The 18,630-nt window shown below is 52.3% G+C and overlaps 2 protein-coding genes across 2 annotated transcripts; one reads left to right on the top strand and one right to left on the bottom strand.

Moving 5' to 3' along the window:
• Positions 1-4,450: 4,450 nt before the first annotated feature.
• On the bottom strand, positions 4,451-7,781 carry DCTN5 (dynactin subunit 5). Its single transcript, XM_075515312.1, has 6 exons — positions 7,664-7,781; positions 7,436-7,504; positions 6,851-6,969; positions 6,277-6,388; positions 5,537-5,639; positions 4,451-4,817 (listed from the first exon to the last, which is right to left on the bottom strand). The coding sequence occupies exons 1-6, from the start codon at positions 7,709-7,711 to the stop codon at positions 4,720-4,722; spliced, it is 549 nt and encodes a 182-aa protein (XP_075371427.1). The 5' UTR covers positions 7,712-7,781; the 3' UTR covers positions 4,451-4,719.
• PALB2 (partner and localizer of BRCA2) lies at positions 7,671-18,430 on the top strand. The gene is given in 13 exon segments (XM_075515314.1): positions 7,671-7,949; positions 8,030-8,089; positions 8,197-8,278; positions 8,744-10,666; positions 11,416-12,227; positions 12,874-12,957; positions 14,141-14,302; positions 14,796-14,881; positions 15,162-15,323; positions 15,495-15,611; positions 15,977-16,064; positions 17,104-17,252; positions 18,085-18,430. Coding segments are annotated over 13 exon segments (4,236 nt in total). The 3' UTR covers positions 18,317-18,430.
• The last annotated feature ends 200 nt before the right edge of the window (positions 18,431-18,630 follow it).

Genomic DNA, 18,630 nt, shown 5'->3' on the forward strand with positions numbered 1-18,630 from the left:
GCCGAGCGGATTTAAAATCCACGCCGCCCGCCGCGGGGCACCATGGGAGCGCCCCGCCCGCCGCGCTTAAAGAGACAGGCGCCGCGGCGGGCGGGGCGGGGCCGGACGCGCCGCGCCACGCCCCCACGCGAGACGGGGCGGGGCGGGAGGGGAAGCGCACGGCGCGTGCTCCGGCGGCCGTTGGTTGCGGCCACGCGCGGCCCGGTGCTCCCTCCGCGAAGGCGGGACACGCGTGGGGTGCCCGTCCCCGCGGCAACGACCGGTCCCGCGTGCCCCGTCCGGCCCGGCGGGGCGCGATGCGGCCCCGCCGCCGCTCCGGTCGCGCCTGTTTACCCGCGCCCACGGCGGGGGGCCCGCGGGAGGCCGCTCCCGGGACGGCGGTCGGGACTCCCCGGCGCGGGGCAGGGCGCGTTCTGCGAAGGGAAACTCGTGGGGCTCCCGTCAAAGAAGCGGCAAGGAGACGGCTCGTCTCCCCACGGCTGCCGTGACGCTGCCGAATCCCACCCGCCCCGGCGCCCCTCGGCCACCCAGGGTGGCGTTTTGGCAGTCGAGCGTGGCCGTGCCCGACTCTTCCCCCTCGCCCCACCGACGCCAGCAAGGGCCCGCTCCCGCCACGCAGAGTGGCTCCTGCGGCCTCACGCACCGGCCGAGAGAAGCGGCTTCACCGCGCGTTCCTGTCCCTTCACCCGACCTCGCTGCCCGCTGGCGCAGAACAAGACGCCAGCGACAAATAACCAAGACCAGCGCAAAAACCCGCCGCGGCAGCGGGCCTGCCTTCTCCCTCCTGGCACGCGCGGTCCCTCCCTACCGGAACCGGGATGAGGACGGTGACTTGACCGCGCGTGGCTTCCCTTCCCCATCACCGACAGCCGCTTCCTTCAGCCCTGGCTAACAAAGAGTAGATGGCCTTGGCCAGCACAGTCCGGGCTTTTGCAATGTGCTGGACCTGAGGGTGCTGCAGACGACACCCGGCTAGCCTTTAGCTAGGGACACAAGCCACCGGTCGCTCCAGGGTGGCTTGGAGACTCCGGCGCGTGGGACCCAGCCGCAAGCCCTGCGGATCACCGCAGCCGGCAGTGAAGCTGTTATTCCCCCGGCAGAGCAGGATCATCTCGGGAAATTCTGCTCCACGCAAAGCGGACACGGGCTCCACTCAGCCGGTGACGTCGTCACCTTCCTGCACAGCCCCTCGCGGGTGGCAGCTCTTTGCCGTTCCTTACAGGGAGCGGCCGCAGCTCTGAAGAGCCATCGGCATCTGGCCCAGCGCCGCTCGCAGCCGGCAGCGGACACGGGGAGAGAGAGAGAGAGGGGGGGGGGGGGGGGGGGGGGTCTGCAGCCCCCGAGGATGCCGAATGCCCTGCAGTACGAGCGACCAGCACAGCCCGCCAGCCTTGGTCAGAGCAAACTGGAGTAAAGCATATAGGATCAATGACGCAACGCAGCGACTCGGTGTTTGAAGCGATCACTGTTTGTACAAGATTCCTGAAAGAAGGAATTTCCCTCCCTGAGGGGCATGCTTCCCCATGCACCTACAGCTCCTCTTTGGCTCTGCAGCAAAGCCCTCTCTCGGAAGTCACGTTTTATTGCACTGCGCTAGACTGAGCGTTGCCATCAGAAAGCTGTAACTCCCCGGGGCCGCAGCAGCACGCTGCAACCCACCGACACTCCGTCCTTCCAGAGCCGGCAGAGGCGTGGAGGTGAGCCCAGGTCAGAGGGACGCTTCAGAGGACAGGAGGACAAAGTGGCCAAATCTAAGGGATGTTAACAGTGCTGAGTGTTTGAGATCTTCAGTGGCAACTCGGTTTTAGACCCTGGCAGAGGCCACCTTAACAGAGACAATAAAAGAGGTTTTAATTAAGGCGGAAGGGTCAGCCCAGCCTGCTAGAAGGAAGAGCAGGCCAAGAAACGCCTAAAGTAACTGTGCAGCGACGTATCCCTCGTGCGCTACGGCTGCGCTGCTCAAGCGGTCGTGGAAATGCGACACTTTTCCAGCTGCCATCCCACTCCCACTCTCAAACTGCCACCTCTTCCCACCCCCCTCCCACGCCAGCAGCCTAGCTTCACGCTGCCCACCCGTGGCCGTTAATCAAGCGATCCCGGTGAAACGCACCGTGTGGTGTTGAAACTTTGAAGTGACACCATGGCAACACAGCACACACAGCCCCCTCCTGACCAAACACAGTGTGGCATCCCGCGCTTCAAGAGATGGCTGATGGCAACTTAACAGGGCAAAGTAGTGCTTGCAAGTGGCAGCGTAAATCCCTAAACGCCTGACTTGCGGGAAATCTTGCAAGAATCCCCAAACCTGTCAAGTCTTGTGATGGGGGAGGCCTCCTACAGCCCCTCACTGCAAATGGCTTCTGCAAGGGCTAGTCAGATGCTGGCCAGCAGGAACTAAACGTTTTTGGAAACTGAACTGAATTAGGAAGCTGCCTGTAGTACAAACGCAAGGAACACTTAATGCTTTTTCACGTAGGTAGAAAAAGCAGCGAGCCTGGGCCTTTCATGTGGACATCCTCCTGAACCCACACGAGATCGCAGGAAGAACACAGCTTCCTTCTGCGCGTGTCTCCACTCCCACTTCAGGAGGACTCGAGGAACGCAGCTGCCCTGGAACAGGTATTTCTAGCCAGCATGGGACTAGGTGGTACAACGGTCCTGCTGAATCTGGGCTTCTAGTGAAGCACTTCACCTCTGTTGAAACCAGACAGACACGACCAAACCGATCCACTGCATCGGAGAGCTCGGCAGTACCGGCCCGGCTGTTGCAGCTTCAACACGGGATCTCGCCCTCTTGTCCCAGCTGTGCTCCCTGCCATGGGAAGCTGGCTCCAGCTCCTGCTTTTTCACGCAGGCGCAAGAGGAGTGGTGCCATCTGGGGTGGCTAGACCCAAGAAGCGGGCCATTTCCAAGTGCTTGAAGCAACGATACCGGAGCTACTGCTGTACCAAATAGGTGCGCCTAATGTTTCAGCGCTGAAGAGAGGATTTTACAGTCACCCTGGTGGCTTTAGGATTCTTGTTTCAGCATGAAGAACAGAGCAAAGACACTCTGTGTCAGAGCCATTATAAAACAACGATGCTGGAATTATTTGCGGGTGAAAGTCATCAGCACAGAGGCAGAAAGAAGAAGCTGTTTCACACTGTACTTCACTTTTTTAATGCACTGACACTGTAATAGTCACAGAACAAGAGGCTTACGTGCCCAGGCACAGCAGAAACCTCACTCTAGTCTCAAGTTTGATTTGAAGAGTCACAACCTTGAGTCACCTGAACTGAAGAGGCTTTAATTTATGTACAGTAAAAATACAAACAAACCAGTCAGTGGTTTTACATTTGATTAACAGTAGTTACTACACACTTTAGCACTTGTACAGCTGTTTGATAATTAAGGTGTATCAGTACTTCGCATTATACAGAACAGCTGAAGGCTCCAGGGCTGCTGCTATCACAGCCGTACACCTACTACGTAACTAATATGCGTCCTGGCCCCCAGCTGCTACACTACAACATGCAGGAGCCCCAGTTTTAAAAGCTAGAGAAGGACGATGCTAAGCTTTAGTATAACACAACCAGAGCAGATTCCTTTTTAGCCAGTTGTCTGGTACTGAGTCAGGTACACACAAGCATCAGCTGTCTCAAACTTTCACAGAGCTGCTTCCAGCAAGAATTATTCCTGCTCTATTACACGTCCAAAATGAATGTTCACTCTTTCCAAGAAGTCTGAATCTCCTTCTTAAGTCTTATAACGCAGAAAAGCACCAAAGAGCTTTCTGCAAATATACATACTGGATAATAAATGGGGACAATTGCAGCATTCTCTCACCCGCCTCCGGTTTCTGCTTTTAATTACCCACTTTCTGCTGCACTGGATTCTGTGAGTGACATGGCAATCCTCTTTCCAAAGCCCTTTGGCTCTTTAAGGTCTGCGATGCTCAGGAAGTAGAACACACATTGGCCACAAGAATGCTAGCCCTGCGTGACGGGGGAGAGCACAGGACTGATGTCTACTTCAAGAGCTAAAAGCTAAGAAGTGTCCTGTCAGGCAAGGCATAGAAAGACAGGTTTCGATGTCAGCCAAAAGTCCTAAAGCCAATCCCAGGATGACAAAGGATATCCTGTCCCTATAGGAGAGAATCTCAGTCCACAGGGAGAAAAGGGAGAGGCTATCCACCTCAACACGCAGGCCTATAGAGCAGCAAGTATTTTTCCAAAGGAAAGCACTGGGTCTAATGAACCCTGGTAAGTAACTGCCCATAACATGCACATCAGCCACACAGCACTTCTGTTCCAGGATGCAGATCGCTTCTAGCGAACGTAAACCCACTTGCTTTGGGTTAGGAACAGAGCTGACATGAAAGACAGGCTTAGGCTGCAGAGTATGCGCTGTCAGCTCTGCCTTGTTCCCCAGCTGCAACGAGGAGATGTGCCCTAAAGGGAATTCCATCAGCTTTCCTAGCTCCAGAACATTTAATGGCACAACTCAGACAACATGGAATGAATTACACTCAAATGAGCATACAAAGTTTAAACAACATGACACAGCAGCTTTCACGAGGGACTGCTTGGCCAGACCATTAGTGTTGAGGAACACTCACAGAAGTGCTCAGGAACAGCGGAGGGCTGTGCCGTGCCCTGGTCTCACTGAACAACATCCCTCTCCCTGCCCCCAGAATACTCCTGCGTGCCTCTGCTGCTCTGAAATGTGGGAAATAGGCTACTAGACCTGAGTGAGTGGCAAGAACTTCTGGTAATAGCTCTTTGTAACGTCAGTCATGAGTTCCTGGGTACATTCCGGGAGTTCCCCAGAGAACAGTCCTGGAAGAAGAACAAGCATATGACCATCAGCGTTCTGGCAGGAGAAAGAAGAAATAAGCTTATATTCAACATTCAAAGCAGTGACTTGGATTGAATTGTGAGTAAATACTAATAGAACAGCAAAGGGCTCTTCTCTCATGTCTGGCAATACAGTAGGATCGTTCCCATCGTACGCCCTGGGGCAGACGTCAGACAGACTGCTGCAGCTGGGTCCTGTAACAGCTTCTGCTGTTCCCCAAAAAACACTATCAGAGCAGAAACGGTGCACTGTGCGATTTGTACAAGGAGATCCCCGGCACAGCCAGGTCAACGGGCAGGAACTAAACGTTCATACACCTCAGTTTAATGTACCTACCTCCCTATTAACACCTGAATAATGAGCAAGCGGACTTCCTACAGTTTGAACCACTGAAATACCCGCAAAACCAGAAACCGCAGAAGGAGGAGTGCTCACTCTGCCAGAGCCTAATGCCTGCTGGGTTCTAGACGCCTGAAAAGCTGTGCTGCTTACTGTAGAGGATGGCCACAGCTACCTAACACATGCTAAAGCAGCCAGTTTCACAAGTTAAAATTGTTGTTTTTCAGTTCACCAAGTGCCCTATACCTTTATTTCTAGGCACTAAATACTAATAGGCAACTTGGTCATAGCAATCTCATTTTAAAATAAGAATATCCACGTTATCCACGCTTCTGTGCAAGTAAAGTTAGAGGGAGCATACCTGGGCAGCCCGAGAAGACTGTGAAAGGTGGGACTACTGTTTCAGGAGGGAGTACTGTGTTGTCTAAGATTTTGCAGCAGTCTTTCAAAACGCATCTACGACCCTAAAACAGAGATTAGGTAAAGTTTATACTTAAAATACTATATGCTTTTGCTTATTATTTAGGTAACCTGATAAGTTACCTAAACTTCAATAAATTTAACTGCTCAAAACACATTCTGCATAGGGGATCACGGGAATAAATCTTTACCCTGACTGAATGCTCTTCCCAACAGAATTCACTTTTTCCTTTTCTGAGGCAAAAAAGTCTGTTTGCTCTCAACCAACACACATACGGGCAGCTGCACATGAGCACATGTCAATGTGCAAACTGGAACCCAGAACCCGAGTCACGCAGTAACGTAGCAAGGCCTCCTCTAACTCAGCAGACAGCAACCTTGACTATTTTGCATTATATGCGTAAAAACAGAATTCCACTTGTACTTGGTGGAAGTGCTGTCTCTCCTGGACAGTCCCACGAGCCACAATATTGTCGGGACAGATTCTCCAAACAGCGGTCAGCTGAACCCGCTATCCTCAGAATAGCGGAACCCGAAGCACCACTTTCTGTGGAGAAGGAAGGAACAGCACAGAGTAAGCGTGCTTGCTCCAGCCAGCTGGCGCGGATGCCTTTCCGCTGTTGTTACAAAGCCTCAACAGGACTCGAATATTTAAAGGAAAGACAGAGAAACGGCACTCACAATGACACAGTTCTTGCCTATGTGGACATAGGAGCCAATCTGGGCTGCGTTGACAACACAGTCCTCTTCTATGAAGACATGATCGCCAATGTGGAGAGGGAAAAAAGCCACCCTGTGACAGGAGAGTTATTTGTTCAGGTGTACAACAGACGGACCGATCCGCGACACCGTTAGACCCAAAATCACACTGTGAAGTCTCCCATCCCCAGCCGGGTTACCAGAGGTAGGTCTGATGCTAAGGAATATCGAACAGCAACTGGTCTTTTCTCATCTCTTTCTAAAGGATGACCAAATGAGCGACAGATGTTGTGAATAAACAAAGAACAAGTGAAACATGTTCTTTGCTCAGCTACTTTAATATATCCCAGCCTTTCCATACTGTGGTCTGAAGGGAACGCCAACCCTCAAGGCAAAGCTGAAAATTTGAGGAAATGGCAGGTTTAGAGGGACATATTTCTGCAAATTGCTGCAAAAGGAACACTGCCCTCTGAATATAGATCTCAGCCAAGCTGATATATTTTCTTAAGCATATAGATTTTATCTTCGCTTTCCCTAAAGGAAGGGGACCTCTTACCCTTTACTAAACTTCTTGAAGGGCGGTCTAATGACGCTGCGGCTTTTCACCACGCAGTGTCGTCCAACCCGTACGTTTGCCAGGTCACCGCGGATGATGCAGTCGTTCATAACTATTGTCTGGAGAAGAAAAGAAAGATAAATGAGCTTCAATTTCTACCTGTGTCACCAGTTATTATACAGTCATGCAGAGGCCAGGCCACTCCAGTGGGATTACGTTACCTTAGAGAGGATTCTTTTAGTCAAAAGAAAAGCAAGAACAAAGCAAGTGACACAGGAGCCTGGAGCCACCAGTTGTGCTCCCATCGTGCCAGTGAGCTGCACGAAGCAAGCCAATACATGGAGCGAGGCTTAAGCACCGACAGAAATACGTTGTTGCACGGATAAAAGCACCACGACCCGCTCACAGGCAGAGGAAGCTCTGTCCGCGTTCTCAGGGAGCAGAGCTCTGGTACCACGGGGCCGACGGGGGCTGTCAGCGGATAACAGAGCAGCGCGGGTGCTGCTGCGCTGGTGACGGGGACCCCGCGGCTCGGCCGAGGTACCGGGGCGGGGGGATACCGCAGCCCCCCTCCCCGCCGCCTACCTTGCCGTTGAGAACGATGTTCTGGCTGCCGCACAGCACGGACTGTCGGCTCACCTTATTGCCGGACGCCTGCGGGGAGAAGGGGCGGGTCACTGCGGCCGCTCCGAGCCCGTCACCGCCTCCCAGGCCCCGCCGCCGCCGCGACACCCCAGCGCCTCAGCGAGCCCGACTCGGCCCCCTCAGCCGGCCCCCTCAGCCGGCCCCGGCCCCGGCCCCGGCCCCCCGCACCGTCTCGATGTACTCGGACTTGTTGTAGAGCATCTCGCTCAGCTCCATGGCGGCGCCGCTTCCGCACAGCCCCTCCCGGCTTCCGGTACGTCACTTCCCCCCGCCAGCCAGCGCTTCCGCCGCGGGCGCGGCCTATGGCGGCCCGGTTGCCATGGGCACGCGCCGCCCGCGTGCCGCGCGCTTCCGGCGGGAGGCGGCCATGGAGGGACCGGCGGGCATGGAGGAGCCGGCGGGTACGGAGGAGCCGGCGGGAAGCGGGGCTCTCAGCGGCGCCGAGAAGGAGAAGGTGCGGGGCCGAGCGGGGCCCGGGGCGGCGGGCGCGGCGGCGGCGGTGCCAGCCCCAGCCCGGTGCGTTGTGTCTTGCAGCTGAGGGAGAAGCTGGCGCTGCTGAGGAGGGAGTACAGCGAGACCGTCAGCCGGCTGCGGGTGAGCGGGCAGGGCCGGGGCCGGCGGCGGGGCGGCTCGGCCCGGCCGGGCGCGGGAGGAGGTGCCGGGAGGCCGGTCCCAGCCCCGCGCCGGTGTTGTGTCCGCAGCGGGCGCGGCGAGCCGAGCGAGCCCGGAGCCACGGCCGGGGCACGGCGGCGGAAGGAGGCCGGCGGGAGCGGAGCCCCGCAGGTAGGAGCCGGCGGGCGGCCCCCGCTTCGGGGCGGGGCGGCGGGAGCGCCCGGAGGGCCCCGCCGGCTGCCCCCCCCACCCCCACCCCCCCTTGTCCTCGCCCAGGCGGCGGGTGCGGGCGGGCCGGGCCGGGGGTCCCGGCCCAGCCCCCGCGGCCCCTCGGTGCCCCCGCGGCCCGTCCTGCCGAGCTGGGGACGGACCCCAGCTCTGCTGTCCCCCCTCTGCAGCCGCTGCCCCATCCGCTGTCCCCACACCCGCACCCGGCCTGTCCGGTGCTGCTGAATCGTGACCTGCAATAACGTCTCCTCTCCCTTCCTCCTCCCCAGGTCTGCGGTGCTCTCTGATCCCGCCTGTAAGATCCCACTCTTTCGCTCCTAACGAAGTCGTCTAGTTTTACTGCGTGATGTCTTTCTGGGACGGGACTTTGCTGGGAGTACTTTACACATATGATATTTTTTCCCACAGGTTCTAGAGATGACGTATCTCCTAGCGCTGACAAACGTGAAACCTCTCAGTTACAGACTAAAACCTGCTCTGATCTTGACACAGAGAAGAAAACTTCTGTCACATTTAAACACGTTCCCGAATTCTCCAATAATGCGGTTAGCCTGCAGGAGAGCTCGCAGGCAGAAAGCGTACAGCCTGGCCAGGAGAGCCTGGGCTGTGGAATCGTTAGGCCTGCCCCTGCGGAGAAAAAAACCCAATCCTCCAGAAGCTTGATGAAGCTGAGGAGACGGACGAAGGCTCTGGTCTCGGAGGAAAGGGAATCAGTGCGTGATGTGCATCTAATCAACGCTGATGAAACGGTGAAAAATCAAATTGCCAGTACAGAGGAACTTCGGTCGCCAGTCTTCAGGCGAAGCAGTCTCTCGAACACTGAGGGAAACGCTCAAAGAGCATCCAGACCAGCGCTTGTGCAGAGAGAAGGAAACAGTTTCACTCCTCCCGATGCAGCGTTAGGAGTTGTACAAGACACGCTTGAAGACAGCGTCCTTCCAGGAGTGCCTGAGCTGTTCCCGTGTGCGCTGAGGGACAGCAGCGATGTCTGGCAGCCTGAGTCCCCAAGTGCTGTGGCCACATCTGATAACCGTGAGCCTGCACGGCCGTGTTCAGAGAACGGTGACTCTGTTTTACTTGACACCAGTGGCGATGGAGGAAAAGAATCCTCCAGTGTAACAAAACAAACGGACGGTGAGAGTATGTGTGAAGATCGGGGAGAATTACATAGGCTCTTGGATTTAATGTCAGAAAACAAAGTATTGCCTGCTGACGGAAATAATACTATAACTAATGAGAGCAAAAGCCATGAAGGAAATCAAAGTGACACTAATAGCTTAAATCCTTTTCCTACAGATCTTGCTCTGGGCAATGTTGAAGAACTGTCGGAGGATCAACAGCTTGAAATTCAGTCAAGGCTTTCTGATCCAGAAAAGGTGACAGCTCCTGAAAGCACACTGAACTCTTGCACGGTGGTTGAAGGGCTTCTCTTCCCAGTTGAATACTACGTCAGGACAACTCGACGCATGTCTAATTGCCAGAGGAAAGTGGACCTCGACGCTGTAATTCTTAGCCAGCTGGGCAGAAGCAAGAAAGGTCAGCGAAGTAAGTGCAAGCAGAAAGATGCAAATTCAGATCGGCCCTCCCAAGAAAGAGTTGAAAGTGACTTGGAGTCAGGGGTCGTGCCGTTCCCTTTTCTTGGTGCAGAAAATGATCCAGCAAATTCAAGCAGTCCTCAGAAATCTCTTCCTGTGTCCAGTGGTAGCAGCACTTCACTTGGATCCATTTCTCAAAACAGTATCACTAGCGCAAAGCGAGATCAGAGACTGTCACAGAGGAAACAAAAGGGAAGAAGAAAGTCTACCTGCAAACCCCCTGTGCATCAAGTGTCACAGGAACTTATAGAGAGTTTGGATCTCATAACAACGAGGGAAAGCAGTAGTCTGCTGTCGAATGAGTGTCAGAATGAAAAGGAAAACTGTGAGGCTGATCTTGAAAAATCGTCTCCAGGTGAGAGAAGGTTGTCTGCTGCTGCAGCTCTCGGGTCTGGAGAGGCAGAAGTGACTGGTGCTATACGGCCAAGGAGTGCTGATCCTCCTCCTGGAGGAAGCCAAGTGCTTGGCAAATGCCGTAAGACTCTGTTGGAACAGGTTCAAAATCCACTTCACAACAGCGATGCTCTGAACCCGGGGAATGAAACTTTTGCCAGCCATACAGGAGATCTGGAAGCCAACTTAACTGTGTGTCAGGCTGATAAACATCCAGTGGAGCCTGTGAAGAATCAGCATGTGCAAGGAGCCTGCAGGGCTGAGCAGCTCCTAGCGATTAACGGCCCTCTGCGCCGCTCCCTGCGTTCCTCTGCAAGACAGAGAGCCAGTCAAGTCTCACAAGGTACTTCATCAAATATAGCAGTCCCTGGAACTACAGCGCGAGAGCAAGGCAGGGAAACGTCCCAGTGAGTGCGTGCACTGCTGTTCACACCCTGCCGTATTTTTTTATTCAAGAAAATCTGATATGGGTTGACTATTTTTTTTTTTTTTAAATAAGAGCAATTTCTAAAAAATTTAGATCATTGTGGTGCCCATGTTCCTTGAACAATTCCAGAAACTTCTGCTTCAGCACAGTGATGGGGAGTGAGCAGCAGTGCATGGATGAGGAGCAGGGCTGAGAACTTCTTAAGCTGCCTTTGCTGTTGGAGCGAATGTTGTGCACGCTGGACCTGATTTTCCAGCAAATGGATGTAAATCTGTTTTTCCAACTAAGTCTGCATATTAATGAGATTTTTTTTTTTTTAGCGCTGACAAGTGTGAAACACAAAGAGTAGCAATACAGTCTGAGGGTCTGTGAATATTGTGAAAAGAGAAAACCAAACAAACCAAACTGAGCAAGCACTCGGTCAGGTCTGGCAGTCTTTGGCAATGATATTTTAGCTGAAGGCTTGGTGCAGAGCAATTGCGGAGTGTAACGTCTTTCCAGAAAAGTGCCACTTCCACGCGTTAAGATGGATATGGCTTTTTTGTTTTGTTTTGTTTTTAATAGATTAGGGTGACACTCTGGATGAGCAATTCTGAAAAGGCTAGCTGCTGGTTGTTTTATGATGTGATGATGTCTCTTGTATTCTTGTGTTTTGCTTTGTCTAGATGAGAGCAAAAGAGGACGTAGCTATCCAGCGGGTTTAGAGGGTCTTGCTTCTCTTGGCCTCCCTGCTACGGGCTCCGATGCTTGCAGCTCTCTCTCCTCCTTCCGCAGTCTCCAGTGGCTGGCCTCCAGACTGGGTATCAGAGAGTTTCACTTGCCAGATGAGGAATTTGGACGACTAAAACTTGAGAAATTAGAATCTTCCCCTGTGAATGACTTGGAGGTTTTTGTTCCTAGTGTGTTTGGAGATGGTGTGGCTTCAGAGGACACGCAAGATGCACAAATGAATCCAGAAGAAAAAAGTCTCAAAAGCAATTTGATTTCGCCTTGCAAAAATGGATTGCCCAAGTTATCTCGCTTAGAAAGCCCACCTTCCAAGGAGGAACTGTCCACCCATGAATTGCTGTTTACTCCCGTGGGGACTGTCTTAGGTGGTGCTCCCACTCAGCCCGAGTCTCAGATTTCCTCATGCATTTTCCCTGTCGTGGGTGCAACCCCAGCTGTTTTACCATCAGTACGCAGCAAGGTCTTCCCCAATACACCTTCTGTACCTCCCTCACAAGTGAGCCTGCGTTCCTCCAAAGGAGCAGCTGCCCAGCTCGTGGATGATGGGGAATGCAAAGACTCTGCCATTCCACTGCACTTGGACAGCTGTGGTGCAGGATCTGCTAGAAAAGAGGAGGAACAAGGTACGACGTTTCCTTCAGAAGCTGAAAGAGGTCCCGATAATAAATCCGATGAGGCTGTGGCCTTGGAGAAGCATCAGCAGTCAGAAAGCAAACAGCAGAGATCCTGCAGAGCTTCTCCTGAACAGGTAACAAGCTGGCCTCTTTGCCAAGGCTACTAAGCCAGTGGTTTTGTGGGCAAATCCCCTTTTCCAGCGCCTCACCTGGCTTCAGGGGAAAGACCTCTTTGCATGCTAGCCCTCCATGCTGTCTTTTAGCTGCCGTAGTAAATGTTTGGTTTTCATCTGTTGCCTAAGGTCTTTTGACCTCAAGAGCAAATTCTTTAAAATCCTGCTTGATGAAAGTGGAGATGTGGGTTTCAATGCGTATTGCAGGATGCACGTTTGAAATGTGTATGTGAACAAAAAGTTTCTGGTACCCACATGGTGTTGGTCTACCTTAAGGAAAATTTTCAGCTAGGATTTGGTAAAGGAGATTAAATGACTCGCATGCGGGATGGGTGCTGAGAGAATGACTTGCCTCTGAAGGCTGAGAGATGCAAAGTGCTGGTAAAAGACAATTTTCGGGTGAAAGGAGGAAATAACCTGTCTGGGATCTCTTTGTTTTTCAAAGATGGGGTTAAACCACAACAACATGCAAGTACAAAAAGAGGTGCTCCTACCATAGCTCTCCAATAACTGCATGCAGAGTGAATTCACGTTTCTGCATCATTCTTGCAGGTGCTGAATGTAATTTCAAAGTTGAATTATCCTCATTCTTTACTTGTTTGTGCAGAAAAAAGATGTAGCAGAACAGTTGACTCCGGTACTGCTTGATGACCTGAGAGAAGAGAGCTTGCAGCTTGTATCAAAGCTGAAGGTGCGATAACATCGGTTAATTGTTTACTGAGTCAGTAGCAGCTCTTTAATACCAAGTTTAACAAAAATGCAATAAAAATGCAGAATGGCTAGTTGAACAAAACAGATCGCTGTCTAATTTGATCAGTTCTGTCTTCACTTGTGGTAAAGCATGCTGAAAGGTTAGATTGCTGTGTATCTCCTTTTGACTGATAAAGGATTTCAGTGTTTGTTTCTGAATAATGAATGTCTGAACACATGTAAATGTCTTAACAAACAGAACTGCTGCATTCTTCTTCAACCCCGGTTAAAATGATCTCAGCCCTTGTACCCCTGTTGCCTGCCCTGTGGCTCCTGTGGCTTCCTGTCACCATTTCAGGCACTAAGTAACCCAGTAAGGAGCAAATTTTGTGAGGGACTACAGCGCTGCCAAATACATGTGTCGCTGTTCACACCCTTCTGGAACGGAGCCTTGCTTGTACATGCCGTGACCAAGGCAAATCTTGCCCAGGACTGCTTGCACAGCTGAGCCATCTTCCCGCTTCTTCCCGCAGTGGTGTCCTTCCACTGTCCTCTGTCTCGCAGGGGGTAGAGAACGGTTGGCAGGCAAGGAAGCAACATCTGTGGGAAAGCCCATTGAACTCCAGATGAGCTTGCCGGGGGCTGGGTCACCTCTAGCTTTTCCAAACCAAAGTGCAAAGTTTTGCTCCGGAAGCAAGCCTGGGCGGTTAGCGTAACCAGCCAACAATAACATGGCTGAAGCTGAAAACTTCTTTACAAGGGAGAAGAGAAGGCCCTTGTTTGTTCAGTTTTAAACTCGGTCTGTGCTACTGCAAGTCCTGTCTCCCATTTGTGCAACGAGGGGAGGAAGTGCATGACTGCAGGTAGGTGGCACTCGGGCTTTGTCGTGGCTGTGCCGTGGCACCCCCAGTCCTGTCCCAGCTCTGGGCTTCACCGGGTCACTGTCGTTTCAAATGACAAGTGCTTTTTGTGACGTGAGCCAATATATTTGCTGCTCTGAGGGTGAAACCCACCAGGCTTGTTTTCCTTGGTGCCTTGCTGGCACTTCACTCAAGCATCGTAAGCGTTAAGTTTTAGCCTCAAATTCTCATCACACTGAACGTCAAGCATTTTTCTCAGGCTGAACGTCCAGGTTAGATAACCATGTCTATCAGAAAAAAACAGCGCTGTTTTGTTTTGGACAGGATTCTTCAAGTTCCTGTGCTGTGGATGTGAGCACCATGTGGTGGGAAGCAGCTGGCAGCAGAGTGCCGTGCGTGGTGACTGCTTGTGAGAGTTCTGTCTCCCTGTGGAAACCTCTGGCACCCGACTGCTGGGGAAAGGTCTATACTTGGCAGCTCGGAGAGGTACAAAGACAATCCTTATTTCTAGAATTTAGGGCAACTTTCTTGTCCCAATGTGTTAGCTCCCAAGACACAAGGAGCTTGCAGTCTTGGGTGCAAGGTAAGTTCTTTTGGTGGCATAAGTTTTTCATTCCATCAGGCAACAGAGGAGAATGATTTGCACTGCTGGTGGGGAAGGCCGGTAGCTTGTACGGTCGCGTGTTATCTGCTGGAATTTGACACTTGATGTGCTGATTGGTGGCTGCGCTACAGCCCCTGGCTTGTGCTCTTTCCCCTTACGCTCCCTGGAGATGCTTTTTGTCTCTTATATCAACAGGGATTGTTTAATTAGGTAAACAGTCAGCAGAGAGTTCAGCTGTTAATCTAAGTGTGCTTCTTCAGAGGGATTTGAAAATTAGTTCTGCTCCATATCATTTGACTTGAAACACTCTAGAAAATGGGAATAAAGTCAAAGGGACATTGTGGGTGACACTGAATTCTTGTTTTGCTGTCCTAGACTCCTGTAATACAGATCGTTCCTCTGCCAGACACCTGTAATCTCGTGTGTATAGCATTGGGAGATTTGGAGATTGGAGAAATAAGGTGGTGTATTTATTTCTTACTAGTGCTTTGCACCCTGGATAGCTGCAGCTTAACTCTCCTCTTGTGTGTAGTGGTTGAAATTCTCTTACTAATATGTTACTTTCTCAGTTGCTTTAACAGTTGGAAAATATGGAAAGGATTTCTAAAAATCAGCTATAAAGACTTGCTTATTTGCCCCTAGAGGTGGTAGACTGTTTAAACATAGGCTTATTTTTATATGCTATGGCATGTTGGAGTTGTGCTTCCTTCTGTCATTAGGTGTACTTTTCTCTTCATTTAGGCTCTTGCTTTATTCTTCTGAGAATGACTCATTCGAGCAATTGCTAGTAAAAACTGGAAATATAAAAGCTGTTCTTGGGCTAAAGGATAGAAGGCTGGTCAGCAGCAGCAGGACCGTGCAAGAGCTGCAAGTGGAAATAGTATCGCTTTCAGAGACAGGAAGGTGAGTCTGCTGGTTGTGGGGTGGTCTCAGTGTGGCACGTGGAAGAAAAGTAAGGAAACATCGCAGACGTAGAAAAGCGTCGGGTTCCTCTTCTTTCTGGAGATGGGCTGAGTACAGAACAGGTACTTGTTATTCTGACTGCCTTTTCTCACTTGCTAATCTGCTACTCAGGAGCAAGGACGGACAGACTTTGATGCCCCCTGAAGAAACTGTTTTAGCTTTTGCTGAAGTAGAAGGAATAAGAGACGCCTTGGTTGGCACCACTGCGGTGAACAGCATTGTTGTTTGGTCAGTGTTTGCAATTAAATGATTTGGCTTGCGGGTGTACGTGGTGGCTGTAACAGCTAGCTGCAGACGTTGTATAGGGGCGATGGTTGGCAGCTGATTTGCCTGTGGAATGATAATTGTCAAAGGGCCTCCAGCCTGGCGCTTCAACTTCTGCGCAGTCGGATGGAGAGTGAATGAACTATGCTGCTATAATTCCACTGGCTTTTGCGTCATATTCATGACATCTCTTCCTGTGGCCTTTTGTCTTAGCTTGGCTTATGTGAAACCAAAAATGTGCCCGTCTTGCCTAGCGGTGTAACTATGGTTAGAAAATAACAGCTAGGGGATGGAAATGCAGTCGAAATTTGTATTTTCATCAACTGCAGGAATTTGAAGACAGGCCAGCTCCTGAAGAAGATGCACGTTGGTTATTCCTACCCAGCTTCCATCTGCCATCGAGCGTATTCCGACTCTGTACGTATGTGACATAGGGCACGCGGTTTATGCGTAGACTGCACTGACTAACTGTGGTGGGACTTAAAGGATTAGGGTTTCTAGAGTGGATTGAAATATCGGCTCTACTGAGGTACAGTGAAGATACTTCAAAGGAAAATAGGTTAACTAGGAGAAATAAGCCACGCTGGCTACCTCGAGCTCTTGGCTTTCTGCAGTGTACTAATACAATGAGTGATGCATCCAAGTGTATTCCGAAGCAGCAGCATCTTGGACGTGGGAAGCAGAAGTCCTGCTGCCCAGTGCTGGTGCTTGGTGAGCCTCTTCCACTTCACAAGTGGGTAGCTGCCAGCGTGGTGATGGCACACTGCTGTTGTCGGAAAACCTATCTGAAGTGGTTATTATTTCCGTATACCCCCGAGGGTATCAGCTGTTTAAAACCAAGATTCATAGTAATGATTCTTTCCCACTCGCTTCCACCTGTGCTGTGATTCCAGATGGATTTTTGTAGTTTATCAAGGATTTGATTGTTTTCAGTGAGCTTTTAACCTTTTGGGACAAGAATGTCTTGTCCAATAATGATGGCTTGAGGCAGACTCTTTGGAGACTTCCTCAGAATATCTATCCCCGCATATTTCGTGCTGGCCTGTGGCTGTTCTGAGAGCCGCTGTTTTCAGCTGTGCTGTTTTGCATGGAACTCTTGTTAAATTTATAAGGTCCTAGGGATTAAAACGAGGCCTGGAAATTTTACTTTAAACATCACCTCATCCTAAAGCAAGTTTAGCTTTTTCAGGCAGAAAGAGAAGTGCATAAATCCGTTGGGTCACTGCGCTGTCACTGCTGTATTGCATCAGCCCTTATCAGGCAGCAGCTGCTTTGGTTTTTATCTAATTTGATAAGGAAAGTAAACCATTTCTATTTTATTCAGTAAAATTAATGCATCACTGTCCATGGGGCTTTGATTATAGACAGAATGTAGCAATTAGTTTTTGGAAAATCCTCTGGGTTTTTTCCCCTCTCGCTGTTGTTTTTAGTGATGTATTTTTCCTCTGTGTATCAGGGCCTTCTGTTTGTTGTTTTAAGTCATCCACACGCCAAAGAGAGCGAGTCCTGTGGAAACCCCGCGTTCCGCGTGATAGCGTTCAACCCCAAAACAGCCAGGAGCACGGGAGTGATGTTCTCCTCCCTCCCACCTGGGCACACTGGAAGGCAAGTACCGCAGGGGCTCCGCGTGCTGGCTTTGTGACTCCTTCGAGGCGGTTTTGGGGGGAGAATCCCTCAACGAGCCGAGTAGCGCTGCTGGCGAGGATCCATTTGCCAGCTCGCCGATGATAAGGAGGCTGCATCCGTCGCTGCCGTTTGTCCTGTGCGTAGCCTGGAATGGGGCGAGGGTGGTGGCTGTTTCCTGCCCGCTTCCTGCGCCAGTCTGTGCGCTGACCTCTGAGCTCCCGGCGTCACCGCGCGGCAAGGGGCTCCGCTGACAAAGAGGGGCACTGATTTTCTGCGTGCTTACGCTTTTGTCTTTCTCCCCCCATAAAGTGCTTGTGGAAATGCTGTAACTGGGCTCATCAGGCAAACTCCCGGGGCAAAATCCCCCTGAGAGAATGTCTGCAAATGAGGCGCTCCGAGCCTTTGTGCGGGCAGGGAGTGCTTTGCTGGGTTCGCTGATGTCCAGTGTCTGTTTGCAGTCAGATGACCTTTTCCTTCCGACGGCTTGCATTTTGAAGACTAAGCTTTTTAGGACTCCGTCTTGCAATGCGCTTACATCCACCGGCACGCTTCCTATGCGCACAAACACCAGCCGACGGAGACCTCGGCTTACTGAACAATTTTCAAGCTGGTACTGAGGTTGCGGAAGGATTGTCTTGACATCCTTCGTTCTCGGGTGCACCGAAGATACAACATGTAGCGTAGCCTGGCTTCCTACAGTTGGCTTAAACTTGCTTATTGATTTTCTACGTGAAAAACGAATTTAAGAATGCTGTGATAGTGTTTTCACACACAAACGGCAGCGCTGTGACCCTTCTGTCTACGGCCCTAGGTACCTGGAGGGTGACGTGAAGGACGCTTCTGCCGCAGCTGTGCTGACGTCGGGAGCCATCGCGGTGTGGGACCTGCTGCTGGGCCGGTGCACGGCCCTGCTGCCCCCGGGCCCGGAGGGGAGCTGGGCGCTGGCCCGCTGGGCCACCACCAGTGCCTGCCTGCTGGCCGGGCAGCGGGACGGGACTGTCTGCCTGTACCGGTACCGGCAGCCCCAGCCAGGAGCGGCCTGACGGAGGACTGCACCGGCGGGGCCGCCGGAACGGGCTCTGCGCTTGGGCGGGGCACCGGGCGGGCGCTGCCGGGTGCCCCGGTGTGTGCGATGCCATTAAACCCGTTTGCTTGGGAACGACTCCGTGCCTGCTGCCGCGCCGTGCCGTGCCGTGCCGGGGGCATCTGCCCGGGGGGGGCGGGTGTCGCTGCTCCGGGGGGGGCGCAGGGGGTCCCGCCCCGGGGAGGGGTGGTTCCGCCCCGGTTGGGGGAGCGGTTCTGCCCCGGGGAGGGGTGGTTCTGCTCCGGTTGGGGGGAGTTGCTGCCCGAGGAGGGG

This window comes from Mycteria americana, chromosome 12, assembly GCF_035582795.1.
Source record: "Mycteria americana isolate JAX WOST 10 ecotype Jacksonville Zoo and Gardens chromosome 12, USCA_MyAme_1.0, whole genome shotgun sequence".
Lineage (NCBI taxonomy): Eukaryota > Metazoa > Chordata > Aves > Ciconiiformes > Ciconiidae > Mycteria > Mycteria americana.

Coding starts and splice junctions, on each gene's coding strand:
- DCTN5 (XM_075515312.1), bottom strand. CDS start 7,711: ATGGAGCTGAGCGAGATGCTCTACAACAAGTCCGAGTACATCGAGACG. Junction 7,505..7,663: donor AGTCCGAGTACATCGAGACG/GTGCGGGGGGCC, acceptor TTCTCCCCGCAG/GCGTCCGGCAATAAGGTGAG. Junction 4,818..5,536: donor AGTCTTCTCGGGCTGCCCAG/GTATGCTCCCTC, acceptor TTCTTCTTCCAG/GACTGTTCTCTGGGGAACTC.